The sequence below is a fragment of the Pelecanus crispus genome, chromosome 9 (assembly GCF_030463565.1).
Source record: "Pelecanus crispus isolate bPelCri1 chromosome 9, bPelCri1.pri, whole genome shotgun sequence".
Classification (NCBI taxonomy): Eukaryota; Metazoa; Chordata; class Aves; order Pelecaniformes; family Pelecanidae; genus Pelecanus; species Pelecanus crispus.
In genome coordinates, this window is record NC_134651.1 from 3,204,935 (window position 1) to 3,230,485 (window position 25,551).

The window sequence follows — 25,551 nt, forward strand, 5'->3', positions numbered from 1 at the left end:
GGTGTAATGTAAATCATCATACATCATCATTCTAAAGTTACCTAAATATCTGTCTTAAAACTGGCACTCAGAAGACCTGATACAAATATCTGGGAAACACCTGGAATTATGTCTGGAATAATAATAATAAAAAAAAAACCCTCATGCTCTAACAAATTCACCATCACAATTTAGCTGACAGGCACAGACTTTACACTACTACGGTCTTTTTAATGAGAAGTTGTTATGATAATACCACCCTTAAATTCTTCTCTTGTGATGTCGGTTACACCACTTGAATATTTTGAATATTTAACAGTTTTAACTGAAACTTTTTATATGCTATCAAGTTGAAGTTTTTCAACTTTTCAACCTTAACAAGTTGAAATAGCGCTTTCTATCGCGCTAGTTTTGTGGCAGTACAGATGCTGCAATAAGTGCTACTTGCTCAAAATGAACAAGTTTTCAAAAAAAACAACCCCAAAACTTACATTTTTCAGCTCTCATTTTTTCCTAACTTTTGTTACCAAAAAAATCTGTTGGCTGTTGATTATTTTTGCTACCTCAATCTAATTACAGTTTCCTGTATGTGTTCCTTACGATTGTGCCTCTGTGTACACTGGCTTTCAGCATAGTCCCCGTGGAGGGTAGGTTGATAAAATCATTCTTATTTTTGCTACCAAAATGGACAGGGAAGGAGGAGGGATTAAAAACATACCCCATTTTTTTTTCCTCTTGATGATGGGAGGCAGGGAACATTGAAAAATATTTCATTGACGCCTATTTGCATGATTTTTCATAACAAAGTCGTGTAGGGTTTGACCTAGTAACTGATAGCTCTAGAACTTGGGAGAGCGTTTGTTCCTGCACAGGCCCGATGGCAGGGCCGGGGACGGCAGGAATTCCCAGATGTGTGGTTATGTGTTTGCCTCGGGGCGCGGCACGTGCCCTCAGCAGGGCTAACAGCTTCGCTCCCTTTCCGAACACGGCACTTGCGGACGTGCGAGCCCAGCCAGGCCTGCCTGCCCCGCCGCCCTGCCCGGCTGAGGCGAGGCTGCCCACAGCCTTGGGAGACAGGAGCCTGCGTGGGGGGCCGGGAGCTGCCCCGACTCCAGCACGGCTCCGTGGAAGCAGCCACGAGCTCCACGACAGGCCCCGAGCGTCCGCGCTGCCTTACGGCCGTGACAGGCAAGCGGCTGCAGCCTACGCTAGCTGGGTCGCGGTGCGAGCTTGTTGTGGTTTAGCCCCCTCCCAGCTCCTTGTGCCCCTGGCAGAGCATGGGAAGCTGAAAAGTCCTTGACTGGCATGAGCAGTACTCAGCAACAACTAAAACATCAGCGTGTGATCAGCATTCTTCTACTAAATCCAAAACACAGCACTGTGCTTGCTACGAGGAAGAAAATTAACTCTATCCCAGCCGAAACCAGGACAGAGCTGCATTGACCAGCTTCACGCTGGGGACCGCCTGGGTCCTTAAACCCAGAGACTCCCCTTCCCACTGCCCGCTCCTGGGCCCTGCGGGACTCACCCTCGTGAGCTCAACACTCCCTGCTCCATCCTCAGCAGCCGCAGGGCCTTGCTGCTCCACTTCCCGGGGCCGAAGCAGGGCGGAACAGCCGCCCTCCCCCTGGCACAGTTCAGCGGCCACAAGCGCCAGTTTTGGAACACTTTGAAGACATCCACGTCCTGTTCTCAACTCCTGCAGGACCTAATGTTTCTCCAAACCGTGACAAGGCACAACCTCTGCGCTGCGCACCAGCTTCAGCCCTTGGGCCTCTCCTCGGCCTCTGGCTCAAGCTGCTGCTTCTGCAGCCTTGCAGCCATTGCGGCCAGCTGGAGCTGCGCTGCCTTGGCACAGCTCGAACCTGCTGTGCTTTTTGCCTTGCCGGGATCAAGCAGCAAGAGACAAACCTCTGCCCCACAGATGAACGTGACAGCGCTAGCAACGCGCACGGCTTTTCTTCCTCGCCGCAAGGAGAGGCTGGACTACCCAGTGCCGCCTTCCTCTGGCAGGGAACTGAACCCCGGAGAGAGGAACATCTGCCCTTCAAGCGAGAAGCAGCTGAACCCCAAGCAGAGGGAGGGGTCGACTTCATCCGCAAGGAAACCGGCCTCCAAACCGAGGAAGGTCTTTGTCCCAAGCAAGCAGATACAAGCTCAAAATGTCACCGAGTCTCCTTATCATACAGAAGACGGCTGACTCCGAAATGGAAGAGGCACATTCCTTCAAAACAGGAAAGACAAGATGGAAAAGAAGTTTCTCATGAATAAAGGAAAAGGCTAACAGACACAGGGCAGAGCTCTTCCCAGAGATACCGACTACATTGTCTGCCCCGCGAGGTCTGCTCAGGCAACCATCCAGACACCGCACAGGAAGAGACTTACCCAGAAAACCTTATGAATTGGAAAGTTTCAGTACAATTCTTATTTTGCCATAAAAAGGGACTTAAGATGTTGAAAAAAAAAAATCTTTCCCTAAAAAGCGTGGTTTGGAGAAACATTAGGTCCTGCATGACTTGAGAACAGGACTTAGATGTCTTAAAAGTGTTCTTCTAAAAGAAGGGAATGTCCTTTCAGAAGGGATGCAGTAGCAAAGTGAGGAAAAAAAAGCAGAAGTCCAAATACTTGCTTCACTCTAAATTCAGAGATAATTTAATTCTACAATTAATTCCAAAATAATAGATATGGTTCTTTAAATAATCAGTTTCAGTTTAGGTTTGTCTTAGATTTGTGGAATCTAAACCAGTTCATAAAGATTAAAACAGCACGGACTTCTTACTCTGGCTTTACTTCCATGCTGGGGCAATTCTGCATATCGGTAACGTTACAATGGGAGGAGAGAGTATTTTACATATTTGTTTTGCAAATACATAGTCCAAACATTAGAGTATTTCTTTCTCAAGCTGCATTCCTTCATTATATACTCAATTTGACTATTCCGTACATCCCACAGCAGAAGTTTTGCTCACAGCACTCGTCTGGTTTATTCACATGCCCAGACTATTCCCAGGAATAGATCAAAGAGGACAGTACAAGACTGCAGGTGCAAGGTGTATTTTTTTTCTTGTTATGCTTGGAATGAGATAAAATATGAGCAATCCCAAGGTAGTGCTAGTTGTTATTTTCCTATTTTGCTAAGTAAATAATCAGTACGTCTTACACTCTTAGTTTTATAGGAGTTTGGGGTAACCCGGGGAAATTCCCCCTTTACTTTCTACCACCTTACAGTTTAATCCTTTCAAGCCAGGAGACTGTCTTAGTTAAGTCACCAGGTTTTCAAAAGTTGCTTGCTCTGTCAAAAACCATCCTCTAAATCATGACCTTACCCTTAATTACAGGTGGGCAGACCCCTGCCGATTGCGCTCCCCCTGCCTGCTGACGGTACCAGAGCCCAGAGCCTTGCACACCCTGGTTTCTGCAGAGTGTTTGGTTTGCGAATGGCCTTCCTCATCCCCCGCCTCCACTTCTAACCCAGCTCGGGCCAGTCTGCAGCTATCACAGAGGTGGCCTCATCCATCCCCTGTGCTCAAGCAGCCACACGGGCTCAAAGAACGAGCTGAAAACTAACCCAGAAAATAACTTGTTTTTCAGAGAACGGATCCACTGGCTGGAGGATTACGCCACGTAACACGTCATTATACCAGAGGGGTCGTTACTAAGCCACTGCTGGGGGTACGTCACGACGATGAGAGCACGTTTCATAAAAAGTGCATTCACTGACAGGTCAGTAATCCACTTTCTATTACAGAGATGTCAAATTTTATTTACTATTTGAACAAGAAAAAGTAGTATTAAGCCAGATATACAAATCTTCACATCCAGCTTATTCTGCCCTTGTGCCCAATTTGTAGAAGAGGCTGCAACCACGTGGATGTTCCCTTGTTAGCGTTACATTAACTGCATCACAGTGGCAAATCTTTGCAAATGAAGTTTTGGGAGTAAGTATCTTCTAGCAGAATTCTGCATCTGCAGACGGACAATCCGCAACGCGCTAACGCCAGAGCCGTTCTGAAAACGTTAGCTTAAGAGACAGCCCCCTTCTAACTGCATTTGTAGGTATGGTGCAGGAAGAGCCTGCTAAAAGATATTTCTGCAATTTAAGTCAGGTGAAATATGACAACAGTAACAAGAACTATGTTTTGAGGATGCTTAGCTAGTGCAAAATAGGTATCCCACAAGTCCAGATGTAGCAACATAGACATCATTTGTGTCTCGGCACAAATCAAGTAATCTGGAACACACTTCAGAGGTTCATCCCATTAAAAAAAGTCTGCATTTCTGTATTTATACAATTCTGGAAAGCTTAGAAAGCTATTGTGTGGCAAAACACACAGAAACTCGCAGCAACTAAAAAATGAAAATACCACATAGCCAAAATAAATGTGTAAGCAGGTCAAGGTTTGTAACTGAACATATTATTAGAACACAAGATACAGTTAGAGAAAATACAACTTTTTAGGTGAGGAAAGCCTTCTTCAGGTCCACAATACAACCAACCTGCACACTAAGGCTTTGGTTCCACCACAAAAGTCTAATTGCTGGCTGCACACTCCTGGTTCATTATAAATACCTTGTCAAAGGTAGTAGAAAAATGAGTATGAACTGTGTAGTGCGAGTAGGGGAGTCCGAATCTGTGACAGATTCCAAACAGCTCAAATGAGAAAGAGGTAAACTGGGCATACAGTTAAGGGGGAAAAAAAATTGAAAGCTTGTAAGAAAGGAAGTAACACAGTAGGACAGAGTAAGAGTTTGCTGTCACAGTATTGCTCAGGCAAGGGTTTTACCCATCATAGCCATGCACGACACTTCACCGGTTGCACGGACAGCCGCTTAAGAAAAGACTCCGAGGCTGACCAAGCACTCAGATTTTTGCTTTAATTTTGATGCCGAACCAATTACTATAGTTATCAGTTCTTCTTCTCATTTTAATATATTTGAGAGAACTGTATTTTTCAGACCACAAGGAGCCTGTAGCTGTCCATGGTATCGAACTACTCCCCTCCCTCCCGTACCCCAAGCTCATAAAGGTCTAAATCTGTTTCACGTTTCTCTAAAGATACTTCTCCAGCTCATCGATACTCTAATTTTTGCAGTGGCGGATGGGAAACGTATTGATGCTTTACTCCGGGATCTATACTAAGTACACTGCAACAACACAGAAGACCTCCTAGTAAACCACAGTGCCCAAAAGAGTCCAAATGGCATAGACTCTCAGCCTGGGAGTAGTTTTGGTTTTGGGGTACATGCACTACATAATACAGAATAATAATAATTAAAAAAAAATTGTTATAATCCTTTCCCCTCTACTACCCCCCTCAACACACCAGGAAAGTCTTAAAGAAAAAGCTACAGAAGCAGAAGACTGAACAAGGGAGCTTTTGACAATCATTTACAACATAAATAACTGATGTTCAGAGTAAGACTGTATACTGGTTTATACCCAGTTTATTTTTATGTACTTAAAAAGAATCAAGAATTCAAGATGAATTAATATTTCATCTGAAAAAGTGCCGTTCTAGGAATGACGAGCTTGCTTCATACCATCATCTGGTGTTGCTGATACGGTCTGACTACTGCCCATCTGCCTTTCCATCAAATTACAGAACTTCTGTAACGCATTTACCAACAGCTGGCATTTAAAGTTTCCCACATTTGTTGTTTTCCAGTAATAGTAGCTTTCGGTGGTGTTTTATAGAAATTTAAATAGCTTTAATATACCTTTATGGATGACAGTTTTAATGACAGCTTGAAGAAAAGTCTTCTCAGCTTTGGAGCACACCAAACCAGCAGAAGAAACACAGGACCCCCACCTCAAGGGATTTACAAGCAAAAAATGGGAATTTCTTCATGGAAATTAAGTTTCCAGTCACTTTTCCGCAGGTATTGAAGTAACTAACTCTTTCCATTAATTTTGTGTGCCTTCTGAGTTTTAATCTGGCAGTAGCTAAAACTTACTATTAGGAAGAGTTTGTAAACTTTACACGTTTTCTGCTACTAAGTTTCCTTTCATAAAGTCTATTTGATCCAGATGCAGGACTTCTGTAATTGTTTCCAGCCTTGTGACCAGCATTCCTGCTGGTAATTTGGTGACACGCAGAGTTGAGGAAACATTTATAGTTAAAAGTGGCAAAGAGTCTACAAGCATTAATATGAAGACATTCTTAATTATAAAGCAGCAAAAGTAACTTGGTAATTTATGCAACGCACTGTATGGTAGGAGGAGCTGTTAACAAATACACACAGATTTCTTCAGTTTCAAGCAGAAAGTCACCCCGCTTTCTTCCCGGCACTTCCACTGTTTTCCTTAGGCTTTTGAAATTGTGTAAGAGCAGAGCCCTGGTTACGCAGAAGTCATCAGGTTCCCTTGCTCGGGGCTGATTAAGTTGCCTTACTTACTTTACTTGAAACTACTTACTATTTTACTTGAAAGCCTTTTAAGTTGCTTGGTATCTGAACACACTATCCAGAAATTATTATTTTTTAACAGACTAGCCCGTTCCACCACCAAACCAGCAGAAGCAGACAACTTACTGGGAATGCTTGCGGTCCACCGGAAGACACCGTTCTGTGCAGACAGACGAAAGGTACGCCTCTGTTCAAGGCTCCATGCCTCCAGCAAATGGCTCTGCTGTGCTGAAAGCCCTCACACCATCGGGGCCTTTTCTACTTCCAGTAGTGGGAGAGAAAGAAACAGGGTCAGCTTCTCTCAAGCTACCCCTTCCGATTCAGCGTATTCTTCTTCCCTCCACAGAACTACTCCTGCTAGCTAAATCAGCTAGTCCAACACTGAGATCCTAAAATTCCAGTTTGATCCAACAAGGCTGCTCCTTGGAATAAAAATCCTACCTGGGATAGCTTATACCATGGATCAGCTTTTGCCCTTTTAATATTTTAAAGGTTTTTTTCTAGGTATCTGCTACACTAAGTTCAGCTCAAAAGCCAATTATCTACTTCAAAAGCCTGAAAGAGTAGATTAACGTACAACCTCACCCCCGCATCTTTGGTTTTTGTTAGAATTGAAGAACAGTGACCAGAGTTCCCATCTGCATGGTTACAGGCAACCTAAATATCACAGAGCAGTGTTCTGCTACCAGCTTGGGAAGTACACTCCATGTCACAGCTTCCGTGTTAAAAGGGAAGCATCTGAGTTGCTTCTGTTGATGACCTAATTCCATTGCTCAATAAAGTCAAAGGCTAAAATTTATTCATCTTCACACAGAGGCAGAAAATTGGTCTGTGACTTCCATTACAGCAATGCAAGGCTGTACCTGTAAGTAACTCTGCCTTCTTGACATTTTAATCATCTGATTAGTAGTCCTAAAGTAAGTCCAAGTTATTTCTTGTTTGTATCCCAAGCCTCCCGAACAACTCCCTTTTCCCCAACAACATAATTCATTACATTACCTCAAACTGCAACTTTTTTGGGGAAAAAAAAAAAAAAAAGGCATTGAATAAACTGGCTTCAGTTTTGCTCCTCAAGAGCTCCGAATGCTGCCACCCCGTGGCTGCTGAAAAGTTTAAGCTTTCCAGATTTTGGCAAACTAACAGAATAGTGACAGGATCCGCTGTGAAGCAAGTGAAGAGAGTTTTCCACTTTAAAAAAACCCACCAAAACCAACAGACCACCACCACTGACAGCATAAGAGAGCAGAGGCTGCAGCTAGAACAGCCCCGGGTTAAGGTAATGCTCCGTAAGTACACCCCATCAGGGGAGTGCCAGAGGCATTTACTGCCAGTAAATGCAGACCTTGCCATAGTGCTTTGGTTTTGGGGTTTTTTGCTTGTTTTGAAAACGTGAAAGTTGCTACAAACATCTGTTCTCCTCTTATGCCTAATAAGAATGGATTCTAACAATAAAGCACTTTTCTACAGTACATCCTTCACAAAGATACCTTAGTGTGAAGTGTAATTTTACTTATGGCATTGCAGCTTCCTTTAAAAACAGCAGTTTAAGCATTTTACCTCCTCTAAGGGTTCCCTACATTCTACAGAAAAACAGCCCTAATTTATTTAGTGAACACATACTACGTAATTAGGTAAACTGGATATTTCTAAATATTTATACCAAAACAGTTATTTACCTCATGCCTACAAAACATACCACACCACACACTGACATTTGGCAGGTAAAAAAAGACAAGATTCAGAAATCTCACTGTAACCTTCTTCAAACGATGATCTTCCCATCTCGATGAAAACTGGAGCGTATACACAAAGACACACCGCATACAACGCTGTTGCAAGTTTTAATGTTTATTTCCCCAAGACAGCCTAGCCTGCACTCTACTTGGATAAATTTCACAAGCTAGTTTCCGCTGCTTCTAGTTTTAAACTTTAACCATGTTTCTGATGACAAGGAATGCTGCAAAAATACTCTAGTCCAACAAAGAGAGTTATGATCACAAAATAATCTTTATCCATTCTACAGTGTTTCAGAATTACCAGTTGATTTTAAAACACAAGGTAGATATAGATGCTAATGGTGGCTAATCTGGTATGTTTTATTATAGCAAACTGTTGTTCATGCAACACTTGTGCTCAAAGGGGAAGGCACAGCATTTCCTACAATGAGCCACCTTATAAAGAGTTCATTTTCTACAAATTTGTAATGTCACCTTTAATTTAGTGTGCAGAACCTCAAAACTGAGGTATTACTCCAATTATAAAAACACTTGCATCCTTTTTGTGCAAGTTTTAAAAATACAAAGTTTTCTCTCTAAAGTGGCTCAAAATAGATTGTTCATGGCTGCCTACATCTAAGATAAAAAGAGTCTAAAACAATCGGATTAGGCATATTAAAGGTGTTCAAACCATGACTTGATTTGTACATCTATTCACACCTCTTTTTCGGTCTTTATTCGGCAGTACATATGCACCAAATTTCATTTTTGGAAGTTTCCATATCATTTTCATAGAAAACAAAGTTTGAAAACAAGTAACATTGAAACACAGCACGGTATTCTACCACAACGGAAACATTTGGTTACAGGACTCAACGAAATCTAAAAATGAACTATGCTGTAGATTACCACATGCAAAGGTCTTCATGTTATCTTTGAAAATGAAAAGGATGAGATTTTATTACCACATTTTACTGCTTTCTACTATTATGGCAACTTGTGTACTGCAACACAGTCTATTTGAAGGGAAATGTATGATTTTCTTCATGCAAAAATCTACAAATTAGTTTTGATGATATGGAAAGCTTTTCATAACATCAAACATTCATCTGGTGCAAATGCACAGGGAAGCCTTCCTGAAATTCTGACTTTACAAACAACTAATAAGCCATAGAGGAAAGAAATTGAAAAGAACTAAAAGAAAAATAAGAGGGGGGGAAAAAAAAAACCACAAACAAAAAAGAAACACAGGCTGCAGGAGTAAACCAGAGTCTGCTGCTAAACCGGTCTTTGTTTTTGTGTCCAGTGTAAGTTAACACTTATGAACTCATTTTGATGATTTACTAGGTTTGTTATCAGCCCCCTGAAGGCGAATCAAGCTTGCATGCGTTCACATACAGCATCACAACCATACTCTCGTACACACGCCACGCCAGGACTAGGAGCCTGCTTCAGGACTGAAGAGCCCCGTATTTGGGACACGAGCCTGGCTCCACAGCATCGAGTCCAGACATTCACTCAATGTTGTCCATTCACACGGTGCTTCATAGCAAGGCCTGGGCTCATTCTCCTTGGACTTATGTGGGCATCCTATTCTCTTATGCTTACAAGGCTTGATGATGATAGTACTGCATTTCCCCCCAATTGCTCTAGTAAGTCATTGTTCCTTCTCAGGCACTGAAGATCTTTGACCTGTAGCCCTTTTTCTTTGAACAATCTAAATAAGCATTCAGTGTGAAGTTTTTCGTTACATTTTGCCACTCATTCTCACTCGCACCCACTCGCCATCTTGACTTCATTTGGGCTTTTCTGTGATTCCAAATGAAATCTTCACATTTTCTTTCCCGATTTAATGCAGCAGCGGATCCCATGAGCCAAGATTGATGGATCAAACCTTTTTTTTATTCAGTGCTGCATTGTACCTAACTTCCAAAATACCACTCTAAAACTGGAACCCTTCTGCTGGTACATTGGCAGATGAATTGAAACCAAATGTTCCGCCTTGGATTGCTTCTGGAACAAGGCTAGGATCTTCATCAATCTGCAACAGAACGAGAACATCATGAGCAGGAACGCAAAGACAAAAGCCTCACTAAAAAGGAGCCAGACAATCCTGAAGAGCATTGCTCTCTCCACCTCATCTACTTCCTTGCCATTCTTCTCCCCCAGTTTAGTAAGAGCACTACAATGACAAAGTAATTTAGGCCAAAATGGTTTAGTGTGGATTTAGTAGGCAGGCTGCATGGCACCCAGCAGCCTCTCGTTTATGCAGCTGTCACTCCTGGAAAGCATTCTGCAAGTCACACGTCATCCTTATTGCCAACTGTCACAGTTCTTAAGAGAAGACCAATACCATTAAATCAAGTAAGGATTAAGCCCAAACTGCAGTTTCGATTTAAATAGGTAGTATACAGGTAACCAGATTGACACCAGATTAAATTCCAAGTCCTGCCGTATGTGCAAGATTTCAGTTGCTTAACAAGACTTACGTCTTATTGTTCATATAAAAGTGAAACACATAAATAAGTATGTGTTATTTAGCACAAAATAAACTTCAGTGCGGACAGCAGGGCATGAATGCAACTGAGCTCTACCATTTTTGCAGTAATCTGCTCCTGAAAGTTCTTCGAGCAAGCAGAAAACCCTTTCGCTTCATGACACAGACTGACATGACTGCACTTCCTTTATATGCAATTAACTTTTATGATTTAAAGTGCATACACATCTAAAACCTTTCTTTGATTTACGTTACACATTTAAACTGAAACCAACGTTCTTGATCAGCACAGCCTACCTCTGAAATCACTAGAATACTCAAAATAGTTGGCTGCTTAAGAAGCAGAACCTCAGAATCGGTACTCAAGTCAGCAGGGCCCTTATCAAATGTGAGATGTCAAGCTTAGTCAGAAGCTGACGGGTAAGAGAACTATTCAGAGCCCAGTATTTTAAGCCCGAAAGAGTAGGCTTAAGTTAGGCATCAGATCTTCAGATACTTCATCACAAAGAATGGCTAGATATGCAACAGGTTCAAGTAAGGGCTCATTCTTCACCGAAAAACCAAACAAACATCACAGAGCAGGCTTTAGAGCTGTTGCCTTTATCCCGAACCGTATTTATAAATATAAACCAACAATTACAGAAGCAGACTGCAGAGCTGTTACACACTTACATCATCTGAAGAGAAGAACTGATCAATGATCTCATAAGCCAGTTTGTAGATGTCTTCATTTTCATGATTTTGTAGCTGTTCAATTTTCTCCAGGCCTACAATAAACACACAAGAAATGTAACAGAGTTAAAATACTAAGTTCAGGCAAAATAACCTTCCTCTCCCCTTAAGGCCTCATCATACAGAGTCCTTAAAAACAAATCTAGGAATAGAGTGAGTATGAATAAGATGCTGTTAAGCTCATCTGACATTCTTAAAGCATAAAAGCTTCTTAGAGATTTGAGGAAATATATTAGAGATTGAGGAATACATTCCATGACAAACCCAAAAAAATTGTATAAAAGGTCAATTCCAGCAATGATAGTACTCCTCTTCTTGCTAGGAGTGGTTAAGCTGATCTGTGGAAATATGGGGAGGGCCAAGCACTAGGACATTCTCCCTTTTCACAAAAACATCTTTTCAGCACCTGGTGTGGCTGTCCCAAGCTGTGACATTCCAAATCCACAGACTGGTGGCACACACGCTATCAATTACTGACCTGTAGTTTGATTATACAGCAGGTAGCTCCAGTACAGTTTAAGTTACTGGCAGACATGAGTAGAGCATACATAATAAATATTTTTTAAGTTCTGACAAGCAGAGCTTTAGGCATGAACACCGCTTTTCTCCCTCCCCCACTATTACCTATCAAATAAGCTTCCTCCCTCCCTCAAGTTTTTGTATTTTAAAGACGATTCAACTCCACATTAACAAAATCCCACACGGTTTTTCACCTGTGCCCAAATTTAATACCACTGTTCTTTCATCATTGAAGAGTTTCAGTCAACTTAAATAGCAACCAATACAGAGAAAGTCTGAAAGCCATTAGTAAATTAAAGCTATCATACTTCTGCAACTGTTGTATATAGATTCAACCCCCCTCCCCGCCCCAAATCCACCTGGACATGACTTGTACATGATTAAGGCAAGCATAGCATCCCTACATTAACAGAAACTAATTTGTCAAGTACAGGAGACTGTTAGAAAATTGGCACCTAATAAACTTCACTGCCATTATCCAGCTCCTCCACATTTTACTTGATCATGAACTTAATCAGTATATGCACCTGATAGGCATGAAAAGGTCACTTTCAAAAAAGGTTTGCTTTAAAAACGTCTGTGCCAACACACAGGAAAGCCAACAGCACGTACACGTGGTAGGAAGCCAAACCATCAATTTCTGAAAAAAGGGTATCAAAATGTGAAGCATCGTACCTCCACACTCTTCTATAAGATTGGCTATGGTTTCCGCTTCATCTTCAGCCATTTTTAATATATTACTTAGTCCATCCAGAACCACTTGCACAACTTGCGCATCTTTTACTGTCAGCAAATTGCAAAAGGGAGGAATTACATTTTGTTGAATTAAGTAGGCCACCTAAGGGGAAAAAAGCAAATAGTTACATCAGGAGTGTGACGGAAGCAAGCAATGCACCACAAGCACACGTGCAAAAAAGTTTAGTGAAGTCAAAATACTCAAAAGTTACCCAACAAGGTAAGGGTATTCCGTAGCAGTCACTTTCAGAAGTTCTTGGTTTAGAGCACAAAAAGGTAACATTTATGAATTACCTTACAAATATATTTTGAGTCTAGAACACACAAGTAGCAGATACTGTGAATTTTTCAGTATTAGACAAGGAGTTTCAACCTCACCTTTGAGGGGTGACACCACCACCCCCCCAACCCTGCCACAAATTTAATATTTTGGGCTTACAAGAAACTAGTGTATTTCTACTCAATGGCTACTATCATTATAATTATCACACTCTTATCCATAAGGGGTAAAAAAAAGTAGAAAGAGACGCTGAATGACCAAGAATCTCATCAGAGCCTGAATGCAGTCATTCATAGCTACTAGGCCACCCTAACGAAGAGCTTCCATTCAAATCGCCATTGACGCTCTTCATCTCAGGTCATTCCAGAAACGACAACTGAAGCTCACTCTTAAATCCCTTGTGGAAAAGGGAAGAGTTACGGAACAGGAGAGGAATCCAGACATTCGTAATCCTGGCACAGAAGAAGTCTAAACCAATCAGCTGAGGTACCCTCTCAAATGCCCCCGAGAAAGATAATGGACCTTTTCTTAAGGTTTGACTCACTTGGTCTTTTCTTCCACTGATCGTTAAGTTGCTTATTGCCCAAGCAGCTTCTTTCTGAGTACCAAAGTCACCCTAAAAATACAACCGCAAACAGAAATAATCATTTCAGTTTTTACGTTATGTAGTATCCTAATAAAAGCTTGTATTTGTCACAGTCTACATGGTACCACCACAGCAGTTTTCAGTAAGTAGGGCGAGTAACTGACAAAGCCTGCAGATGTGTGAGTCTACCCACAGAGTGTTCATCCCTTCCCTGCAACCATGTGTTTAAATCGATCTTCCAGAGGAAGGGGAATTTGTTTGCATCAGAGTAAATAAAAACTGTAGTACTCCCCTCTCTCGCATTCCTTATCAAGAGCTGTCATATGTTACAGTGAGAAATAAGCAGGAAGTGTCAATTTTGATAAAGCACTGTACACACTATAACTGCATCTGCCTCTGAAGTTAGTCAACTCACGTCTGCTTACTAAATTTAAAGGTCTCCAACTCTTTTTCTCAGCCATCAATAAATTGGCAGTTAACAGAACTATTTGTGAACATACGTTACTTAGGGGAAAAGTATTCCTTCAGTCTCAACCCCAGCCTCTACACTGAAGCAAGACATTGCATCTTTGTCATGGCTGAACGCATCGTAAGGTTGGTATTTATGGGTTCCTTCCACACTTCAGGAAAGAAAAATCAAGTAATGAATAAAGCAGGAAGTGTTTCCAAGACAGAAATGTTGTACTGTTCCTGTTTAAAAACACGCTTTTAACTATCCTTCTTTCACACAAGGCAGATCCTTGGGAGCAGAACGTGGTTTGGAAACTGATGTTTTAAAAGACACTAACGCCCAACAACTGAAAAGGAATACAGGTATTTGAAGTCCCAAAAGATGACCCATTAGCATTCAACCTCTCAGCAAGCAACGGGATACTTTGGGAAAAAGCATGAGAAAAGCATTCAGAAGTGTTTGCGAGCAACTACTTGACTTCACCATTTAATAAAAAAAGGTAATAAAAGCATTCATCTCAAGTTTCATCTCTTACTGAAAAGAAGCATGCATCCACAGAAGCACAGAGCGTGTTGCTTTTCCATGGGAAAAACTCTGAACACACAAAAGCTACAATTATTGTCGATGGCTGCCTATTTTTTGTTGATGCAATTTTACTTGTTAGAAAAAAAAAGCAGCAAACAGGACAACCCCAGTCCACAATCCACTGTCAGAGGATCATTGCTTGGGTTACTCTCAGACAAAATAAATGCAGTAATACAAATAGGTTAATAAATGCCACTGTTGAGCATTTCCTTATGTTTCCAGATAACGCGAGGGGAAAAAAAAAAGGATGAAGTCCTTAAGCCTTGGCAAAATGCTGGGAACTAACTCAGTGCTGTTCCCATCCAGGCCTCTTCATGCTACATACGAAGAATTCTAGCCCCACTGTTTACACAGTGAGAAAAATAATTTAAATGAGATTTAGAAGGACCCGAGAAAGAGCTTCCCCGATCTGCTTCCTTTGCCCAGTACATTTGGCACTCCATCTCATAGCACTTCACAAAAGAATACCAAGAGTAGTGTATTTTACCTCACAACATACAAAACAATGCTCTAAAGTAAAGTTTACCCCTACCCCCCACGTTTACAGTATGATTTAAAACATGAAGCACAGAATTCACTGTCGCCTTCCCCAATTAAGGAAACAAACTGTTAAATCCCCCTTGTTATCCAACCTTATCTAGAAGATGTATTATCATTGGAACAAGGTTTGCATCTATTACTGCCTGAACTTGCTGCTGATTTCCTGCAGTGATGTTAGATAGGAACCACACTGCTTCCTGCAAAAGAAAAGGACATGAGAAATTATTACTTCAGTCTTCTGTGTCATATTTTATTTCCACTCCAGCAAGATTGTATACATTCACATTTTTAGAGCCACAATTCATACACTAGTCAATCTTAAATACAATCAAGTACTGTATCAGTTTGTACATAGCTGAATTCCTAGTACATAGGCTAGACGTACAGGTAACAACGCGGACAGTCTCGCCTTAGCAGACTCCACCAGCCTCTTCAGTCTTTCACTGTTACCAAGTTACAACCAAATACTCCAAATCCACAGATTACAAGGAAAATTATTTGGAGACAAAAGAAGTCACAAGGCTACAAATGGGCACTCATCATTGATTCCGTTACTGAGAATGAATGCTACAGCAGTTTCCACCTGCTGGTCAGATGAGCTCCAAAATGCATCATGTTTTCCGGACATCAAAGTGGTAGAAGACAGTATGAATCATAGAACCATGGAATGGTTTGGGTGGGAAGGGCCCTTTAGAGCCCACCCAGCCCAGCCCCTGCAGTGCCAGGGACAGCTTTACCCAGCCCAGGGTGCTCACAGCCCCGTCCAGCCTGGCCTGGGATGTTCCCAGGGATGGGGCCTCCACCGCCTCTCTGGGCAACCTGTGCCAGCGCCTCACCACCCTCACTGTAAAACATTTCTTCCTTATATCCAGTCTGAATCTGTCCACCTTTAGTTTAAATCCATCGCTCCTTGTCCTGTCACAGCAGGCCTTGCTAAAAAGCTTGCCCCCCCCCTTCCTGCAGCCCCTCTCAGCACTGCCAGGCCGCACTCAGGCCTCCCCGCAGCCCCCTCCTCTCCAGGCTGAGCACCCCCAGCCCCCCCAGCCTGGCCCCGCAGCAGAGGGGCTCCGGCCCTCGGGGCATTTCTGTGGCCTCCTCTGGCCCCGCTCCAGCAGCTCCGTGTCCTGTGCTGAGGGCCCAGAGCTGGGCGCAGGGCTCTGGGTGAGGTCTCACCAGAGCAGAGTATGTTAGCAGAGAGAGTTACCTGCTTCATAACGTTTCTCAGCATCAATCATCAAGAAAATGCAACACCTACTACTGCAATGCTTGCTTTTCAAGAATACCATAGCATTATATGACCCTTTATGATCATTCTGTCCATAAGCCCAGGGCATTCTCCTTCCAGCAATAAGCAACAGAGGGTGCCTAGGAAAGTGTGTGAGAAGGGATCTTTTCCCCAGTAGGCCCCCCCAGTCCTGAACAGCTGAAATTTTGAACTAAGCCAAAGACTGTATCTGGATTCTTATGTTCAACAAGGACCAAGAGCCCTCCACTCCCCTTTTTAAGTGGGAATCTATACTTTAAGTCAAGAAATAGTGAACACAGTTTCACATAAAATTTTAAGTACATTCAGAGTATCAACTTTTTTTCTTTTTAATCTTATAGTTGAGAAATTTCTCCCTTCCTAGAAACCCTCCCCATCACTCCTCAATTCCCTTCTCCTCTCATCTGGCATGGCAGCTTTTTAGACAAATATTTCTCTCAACACGAGATTCAGAAATTCTCACATTTCATTCAACTGAGTCTCTCAGATCAGATCACAGGATCACTTTCATTAATGAACCTGTTAGAGATTCAGGATGCCTAGGCTCGTCTTGGTGGGCTTGTTTTGGGCTTTAATCATTGGCAATGTTGTGAAGTGGCACCCCAGAACTGAACAACATGCCTCAGATGCACTCCGGAATCAGCACCGCACCATCAGTGCCCCCATTTAAAGCCTTTTCTATACATGCACGCACACACGCTCCCCACACCCCACCCCCAGTCTGACTAAATTCCATTTATCACACACACTCCATTCAGAGAGACATCCAATTATCTCTATTTCATCACTTCCAAGAGAGTCAGTTTAATTAAAGCGCCATTTCACATATCAAGAACTCCAACTTTTAAGTCAACAGCCAGAACTAGAAGATAAAGCTTTAATTCTGTAAAAATTCAATTAGAAGAATCAGGAAACAACATTCTTGTCAAGTACAAGTTTGCAGCTCCTTAAGAGATTTTTCTACGGATATTAACTTCAAGAAAAACTTCAGCACCCTGCCTGCTCTTGCCATAAACTGGCCTAAGTAGCCAAGTACTCCAATCTCTACCACACTATGTTCTGTGCAACCGAAAACAGCTAAGCCAAATACAAAAAAGTTATCAATTGGGTGCAGTCTCTGCAGTTACTTACCTTATTTATTTTTTCTTTGGGATGTGTCAGAAGTGCTGGAAAATGCGAAAGAGCTTCACAATTCAGAACTACCTGTGTCTGTTCATCGGTACCAGTGACAATGTTTCCTACAGCTCTCAGTGCAGCAGTCTGAAACAAAACACTTTCTTTGAAGAGTTCTTTTTATCAAAGGTTTTTCTAGTTGAGCACATACTTTCAAACAGTAACAGTTAGAACAGCAAAAGGTTTTATCCAAATGCTGTACCACATAGGAAAAAGTACTCTTTAAACTTCAACATGAACTGTAAAAAGAAACCAGCTGCTTTCTCTAGCGTTACATTTTGAGCAACACTTCCTTGAAGTTTCCAAACTTACTTGCACTTTAACTTCTTGATGACTGAGAAGAGGAACCAAATGAGGGACTATTCCGGAGTCTATCACCATCTGGATCTGTTCATTGCCAGCATCCGTTAGATATGAGAGCGCCCAGACTGTATCTACCAATATCTAACAGTGAAAACATTTATTTGTAAATATTACAGAAATATCACAAGTCTTACAAAAAGTAATATACATTAAAATGTAAAACTATTCTCATCGTGAAGCCAGAATTGATGCAATACAGCAAAACACGTTTGTTTTACAAACTTCATACATTCCACTCTACAGAAGTCTGAAATACAAGTGCTGTTCAACCTCTTCTAGCTCCAAAGAATACACAGAGACAAAAAAAACAGCTAAACAACAGCTAAACTGCTAACTACAGCTTAAATTCTGAAGGATATAATAAAAGCAGTTCAATTATATCTGCTCTTTTCATGAAGTACTGGTAGTCAATGTGAGATATGAAGGACTTGCCCCTGGAAGGAAGACAAAGCCCTAGCAAATACCGAACTACGGGCATTTGGCACTCTTAAACCAGTGAGCTGTACATCATATGGCATCATGGTATTTTTTTCTTGGCATTCCACCACAAAATTCAAGAAAAGCTTCAACATTTTTTTTAACATCTGGTGCAGCAGCACTTAAGACTGAATTCCCTCTGTGAGTGTGCATACTTGTGTGTATCCACACACAGAAAAGCCGATTTAAATAGCAGTAAATCTGAACACTTCAAGTGACAGCTTACAAAAAAACTGAGCATTGTTTCAGCTGACAACTCTTGACTGATTCACAAATACAGCCATTTCAAGAGATTTAAATAAGCTTAATTTCACCTACTTATATACAAGACATTAATAGTATAATTACTATGCAAACTTTAGTTAATGTATTTAAACATTTTGGTAAAGCACTGTTGCCATTAACTTAGAAAAATCGAGCTACAACTTCACTAGGAAGCAGAGAACTCATCTTAAATAATTCTGACTTATGTTTAGGCAAAAAGCTGAGCTATTTCATAATTTCAGTAAAGTCTCTCATTTAATTCACTATTAAAATAACCTAATGTTTGTATTTAAGCCCTCAGAGGTTACATCCACTAATTTTTCTTTTAATTTACACTGACTTCCATTACAACCTCAAACTTAAGTGCTAGTCAAAAAAAATCCTGTATTTAACTGTAAATGAATGTTCACAGAAACGGCATTTTATTTTTAAGCATAGGGAAAGTACATGCAAATAAGCACTTGCAAAGATAGAGAAATACCAGGCAAAAATCATAACTGATACTTAAAAATAAGCAGTTAAAAAGGTATCAAAATAAGTTTGCCATAATGAAAGAGAACATCACAGGTTTGTGGGTTTTTTTTTTTTTAACTAAAGAAAAAAGTTAATTATGACAAGCTTTATACTTCAGCTGAAAAACCGTACCAGAACGCAAAACTGGCTCTAAGTGGTGTTACTTACATTTACATCTGTGTGGTGAATTAAAACACAGAGCGCTGGAAGGATCTAAGGAGGAAAAGAAGCACCCGACAGTTATTTTTAAGGCAGACAGATACTCAACTTCAGCTTTAGTTACACCAAACAGTGAGTAATTCAGTCACCTCCTGAATGGTTTCCATCGGCGGAGGAGGATCTTTGTGACGGCACAAGTTGACCATGACCCAAGTAACATTTCTTAAGAAAGTTATGGGAATAGATGGGCTGATGAAGGACAGCAGTGGTTTCACTACTCCAAGACTAATAACGTAATCTCTACACTGGGGTCCATCACCTGTTCAAGACATCGAAGAATTACAAAGATCATCCCATGCCATTCACAAAAAGTCCAGTTTCTGCACACTTAAAACTTCAGTTATTTAAAATGCGTACAAAGGTAAAGAATATGGGCCTTGGAAAGATGCATAGATATACATATCTATATAGATACATCTACCAAAGACACTTACAGAAAGCTTTAGTAGGACCTGTTGCTGCCTGCCTAATTGATTCATTTTGAACTTCTCATTAAACACAGCTACATTCTTAACAGAATAATGTTCCATAATTTATAGCAGCTGTACAGGCTGGGGTGGTGGTGGGCAAGGGAAAAGGGGTGGCAGACAATGCCAAACAACTGAGAATAGTTGATAAACCAATGTATTCCTGAAGATCCCTTCACAAAGTTCATAACCAACGCTAAAACATCCCAAGAGTAGGTGAAAAGTGCCTGAAAACATCTTCCTATCTGAAAAATTAACACACTTCTGTCACTGCCCAGGTATCACTACAGTTGCCTTGAAAGCAGCATCTGACTTGTCCTGCACACAGATCACTACCAGCTTCAGGCAGCTACAATACCGTGGATTTTGTTGGTTTGCTTCTTAAGAAGGAGTAGGCATTTCTACAATATCAGATTGTAGAAATCTCAGTATGTCAGAACTGATATTAGTCCTCAAGTGCTACAAGCATAGTCAGGGCTCTAAACCACAAAGCTAATGCTTGCACAAGAAGAGGAAAAATCAAATGAAAGATCAAATGATCACAACTTATCTAGAATTTAACACAAGGTATGTGAGCTCAGGCAAAATTTCAGAACTCAAGGCAAAACAGTTTTTATTTTAACAATCTGCATGTCTGTCTGCCAGTAATTCCTTTTTCTGTACCCAGAAAGAAAGCGTGTAGGCACGTGGTTTGGGTGCACACCACCGATACACAATAGAGAAACCAGGAATAAATTAAAAACAGCATAATTGCCAGTCTGGCAGCTGCCTTTTGTCTCACAGTTGAACATCTCCAAGTTCTAACACACAAAATCCTACCTAGTTTATTCATTCAATACCAAAAGGAACTTAGAATAGTGGCAGCAGTAACACAAACCTATGATATTTCCTAAAGCCCACACAGCTTGCTCACAAACATTTTGATGAGGTGAATGCAGCAGTCTCAGAAAAAGTGGCACAGCATCTGAAAGATACAAAATCCCATGCAATTGTTAAGAAATACATCTCTCAAAAGACAAAACAGTTCACATCATTAGCTGTTAAATAAGATTTCAGTACCGCACAAAAAAAAATTTTCCCCAGGTTAAGTACTGGTCAAAACTTTACTAACTTCCCAGGTGATGCTGAAACAAAACACACTGTAACAATTCTTCCTTTGTTGCACTTTCTTACAGAGACTGCACTTGAGAATATTATGAAAGCAACTCTTAAAATAACCTGACATTTAATCTGTTTGTAAGTCTCACAAGTTTACTGCAGCTTGTCAGGACTCCAAATTTAGTTATATTCAGTGAATTTAGAAATTCCAGGCTAAGTTATCTATCAGAACCAACTGCAGAGCAGTAACTGTTAAAGACCAACCTCACCCATTCAAATTGGCCAACTTAAGAGTCAGTAGGCACACACCGACGTTACTGACTGGTAACGTAGTAAGAGGGAAGTACACTGGTTTAATTTGTTTCAATCTTGCCAATCTACAGTACCCTGTATGCCCCATCACATCTTTACTGGTAGCAAGTATGTGCCCGCTGCCGGTCCTAGCACGTGCAGAAAGCTAACTACCGAGGAATCTTCTGCATACACCGCCAGTGCGGCGCTCCAGGCAACGCCTTAGTGCACAATTTCACCTCTGGCTCTACCAAGATGAAACCCGGCTGATCGAGCATACGCAAGCAGACACGCAAGGTAAACTGCACCTCGAGAACCCCTGCGGGCGGTACAGATGTGCTACTAAGCGCTAAGTCACCCCGTACTTTTCCCTAGCATTTCCAACTCTGCGTTCAGTATCTTTTGATAACCATTATGAAGGCACCTGTACAGCAACAGCAGCTGTTTCCACGAATCCAGTCATCTTGGGTCTCCCGAAAGCTAATACAGATGCATTCCTCAATGTGAAGTCTCCTTTTGTATCATTAAGTTTTGATTCTACTCCATCCGAGACCCATTATCTAACCAGAATAACCTAACTGATCACTGCAGAAGGGACTGTTTCAAATGCTACTACTATGTGCCAAAAAAAAAAAAAAAAAAAGCCACCGTACTGAGAAGTAAGAGAGGAATTCAAAAGGCAACACAAAGCTCCACAACTGTTATCAAGGCAGCTACTTTTCTACCCTACATTGGTGTTAGACAGGAGAATGCTCCCAATATTTAGAACTAAAGCTAAACCAACATTTCAAACACATTCTACGTGCACCGCATCTAGATAAATGATCCTTTTTTTTTTATCCCCAGCACTAAGGTGCTTGCTTACATGATTTGCTAATGACAGTTTAGCTTGTAAGAAACACTCATTTACTTTAGATCACATATTTCAAGAAAGGCTGATATTTTTAGACTCTTTCTCAATGTAAAACTTTTTGCTAGAGAAATAACAAATCACCACGAATTTCTTACTTCCTACTAAATAAAGATATTTTACAATGCCTGTATTCAAGGAGAAAAAACATCCCCAGCAAGCATATTAATAAGTACTTTTGGACAGATTACAACAGACCATCTTTTTCATTGACATAAATCATTACAAGAAATAAGCCATACTTTCATATGTTATAGCTATTAAATTCGCTAATATAGTGCATATGCGCAGACCTAGCTAAATCAGAGATCATCACTGAAAGAAATAATTACTGTGTCTGGCACTCATCTTCAATCCATCAATAAGCTAGGTTTAAATAAAAAGAAGTGTTCCATATCAGAGTTGTGGGACAGATGATACGCTAATTAGATTTCCAAAAGAAAACTCAGGATGCAACTGGGAGAAGAAGACGAGGAGGATGGGAAAAAGGGAAGTTAATAGTATTAGCAGAAATACATACTATAATGGTCAAATCCAAGCTACATCAAAGTTAACAAGCCCTTAACACAGAGTTTGTAAAAGCAAAGGGCAACTGATCTTGCAATCAATGCAATCAAAACATACATTCAATTAAAAAAAAAAAATCCTTTAAGCTCAAGTCACCTGCTTTAAATTCCTTCACATCTGCTGTGGAGAATTAACTTATTTTTCCAGTTAAAGATTTTTGAAACACACCCAACCATTTAGCAGAGAAGATGGTGCTAAGAACTTTCTTATGAATACATTTTTTTCCTCGTAAATATAAAGCAAATAATATACAGTTTGTGAGAAGCCTGTAACTGCTTAGCACTAACAACAAAAAAGAAACAATCTACTTTGAGTACTGAAGTGAAACAGTCAGCTATGAAAGATACGTAACAAACATTGACATTTCAACACTTAAACACCATCACACATCTTAGAAACTGTACTTACTATACCGAATATGTTCCAAAAGAAGTCAATATATGATGGTTGTGGTGGGGGAAAACACACAAAAAAGATCAAGCATAATTCTGTGTCTTTTCATTGTTGGAAGCACAGCATGTTTAATGGTATCAGCAGCACGCACTGCAATACAACACTGATTCCAACCATTAAAGCTACTGGTTATGTCACATAATGGAAGTTTTGTGGATTTTTTTCCTTAAATTTTAGGCAAAAAACCTGTTTTACTGTATGTTTGATTCTTCCACGGGTCTCAAGAAGCTGTGCTGTGTTATTCACTCAATTCAAAAAGCCTGTGGACACTTCTACTTAGTTCTGGTTTACCAACAGTACTACTTCAGCTTAGGGCATGGTTAGAGTACAGAAGAAAGTCTGCTTTGCTTGGCAACTCAGATTCCAAGTCCAACAACAATTCCTTTCCATGCTTCAGATTCCTCAGAATATGAAGGACAGCGGTTTTTTCTTCAACTTGATTTTGGAAGAGTTCAATGTCAGGCACTCTCTGGACTCGGTCCAGATATTTTCCTCCCTCTTCACAGTAAGATAGAAATCCCCTCCATGGGAGTTTTTTTATGGGTTTTTTTTTGTTTGGTTTTGTTTCATTTTTGTTGTTTGGTCAGTTTTGGGTTTGTGGGTTTTTTTTTTTTTTTTTTTTTTTTGAGTTTGAAAGCTGGAAACCAGCAGGTATCAACTCTGCTAAAATAGTGTGAGTTTCCAGAAGAGATTACTCACCATGAGGAAACCCAACTGAATTTAAAACCTGAGAAAATGAAGAACAAAAGCAGATGTGCGCTTCAATTGATGCTGCTTGCCAGAGAAGAGGTAGAACATCTGGCAGGAGACTTCATGGGCAGGTCCTTCAGCGACGTGCCTGTGATTGATAACTCAATTTCAACCATCCTGGCTATCGCATGAAAGGACCAACCCTAAGATGTGGATTGGTGAACATGCTGAGAGAAAGAGGAGTGTGGATGCTCTTTACGGTATCATTCACATCATCTTATTTTTGTGGAAGCTACAGCGCATGTTTTATCAGTGACCAAATACTACTGGTGGACTTACTAGATTGAACTACAGCCTGTGTTTGTTCAGAGGTTCCAGAGGCAATGTTTGTCAAAGCCCATGCAGCTTCAAACTGTAAAGAAGGACTGCAAAGAAAGAAAAAAAAAACCAAGATTGTAACATGAGTTTTCAAATCAGATACTATAGGCACATTAGCTAAATACCAAGAATTTTTGCAACAATTAAACATTTTGAGGTTTAGAAATACTCACTTGTCATCTCTTTCAAGACAGTGCACTAAAATAGGTAATATTCCTGATTTTATTAGATCGTCAATTGGTGGATTGCGATCACTGGAAAGCAGCTTTCTGTTTAGGAAAAGGAGAAAACACAAGAGTTAACAGACAAGTCACAGAAGGAGAAGTCACGGACTGGAAAGGATCTCTGGAGGTTGTTTAGCCCAACCTTCCGCTCAAAGTGGGATTACTGCTGACGCTACATCAGGTCAGTAATGGCTTCCTGTAGTTGAGTTTCAGAAACCTCCAAGCACAGAGATCCAACAAGCTCCCTGGACAAACTGTTCCAGTGCTGCACTAACTTCTAGGCCGGGAGTTTTTTCCCCAGTGTCTGTCTCATACGCTCAAAGACGAAGCAGGATTTGTTTTCTCCGCTTTAAGTGAGAATAACTAGTCTCCAAAATTGGAGTTACTGAAGTATTGAAAAACTGAAGCCATTACATCTGTTGCCCATTTCAGTTGCCATGTTTTCTCTGACTACTTTTGAAGTTTACTACCAGACAGTAAAACAAATATCACTGGAGTTACTCAGTTACACCCTCCTGCAGCTTCTTCCTCCTCCACCCAACAAGGGTGATAAATAGCACCAGGCTGCTTTGATGGGAAATGCAGAACCTTGTTTCTTCTTTACTAAGGATATAATGTCAGAGAGCAAGGATTCACAAAGTACTACAGCAAAGAACAAAGCGTACAAGTTTGTTTCAATTTTTAATCCCTTCAGCTTCACCTTTCTGCAGCAAAGGAATTAAGGAGAATGAAGGAAGATTCTTGGAGGGGACAACTTGGGCTGCCACACCAAACTTTTACTAGCAGTGGGAAGAGAGATTATACATAGGCATCTCTCCATGTACCAGCCTATTCACATGGACATTCCCATTTCAAATCAGGCTTAATTCAGTGTACTTTAGTCCAACCTGGTTTAGATCAGCTATAGTAAATAACATTGTTCTACATGATGCTACCTGGAGTTGCTGAAACTTTTTAATGAAGACAAGTTGCTCAGTGGAAATGGGCACAGAAACTGTTCTTTCCCCTGTCGGTTTCAAATCCATTAACTCCCAAAAGTCAAAGTGACTTCCAATTCACCCGACTTCCCTTTGACCTGGAAGTCTTGCCTTGCACTTCAATCAACCCCCTCAACCAGAGAGAGTAAACAAATACAAAGTTGTAGCTTTCTGCTACAACAAAAAAAACCCAGTAGTT

At 40.9% G+C, this 25,551-nt stretch overlaps 1 protein-coding gene and 1 non-coding gene across 2 annotated transcripts in view; both read right to left on the reverse strand.

The window, feature by feature from the left end:
• Positions 1–8,206: 8,206 nt before the first annotated feature.
• KPNA4 (karyopherin subunit alpha 4) overlaps positions 8,207–25,551 on the reverse strand; it is a 29,510-nt gene continuing 12,165 nt past the window's right edge. Inside the window, exons 6-17 of the mRNA XM_075717024.1 lie at positions 24,325–24,420; positions 24,113–24,198; positions 20,642–20,728; positions 19,387–19,556; positions 19,247–19,291; positions 17,774–17,905; positions 17,420–17,548; positions 15,117–15,221; positions 13,407–13,478; positions 12,523–12,685; positions 11,269–11,363; positions 8,207–10,140 (exon numbers count right to left, since the gene is read on the reverse strand). Coding sequence (XP_075573139.1) covers positions 10,042–10,140; positions 11,269–11,363; positions 12,523–12,685; positions 13,407–13,478; positions 15,117–15,221; positions 17,420–17,548; positions 17,774–17,905; positions 19,247–19,291; positions 19,387–19,556; positions 20,642–20,728; positions 24,113–24,198; positions 24,325–24,420 — 1,279 coding nt within the window. The 3' untranslated portion in view covers positions 8,207–10,041. The remainder of the gene's footprint in view (positions 10,141–11,268; positions 11,364–12,522; positions 12,686–13,406; positions 13,479–15,116; positions 15,222–17,419; positions 17,549–17,773; positions 17,906–19,246; positions 19,292–19,386; positions 19,557–20,641; positions 20,729–24,112; positions 24,199–24,324; positions 24,421–25,551) is intronic.
• Positions 16,772–17,081, reverse strand: LOC142594390 (small Cajal body-specific RNA 7). The gene has a single exon (XR_012831384.1).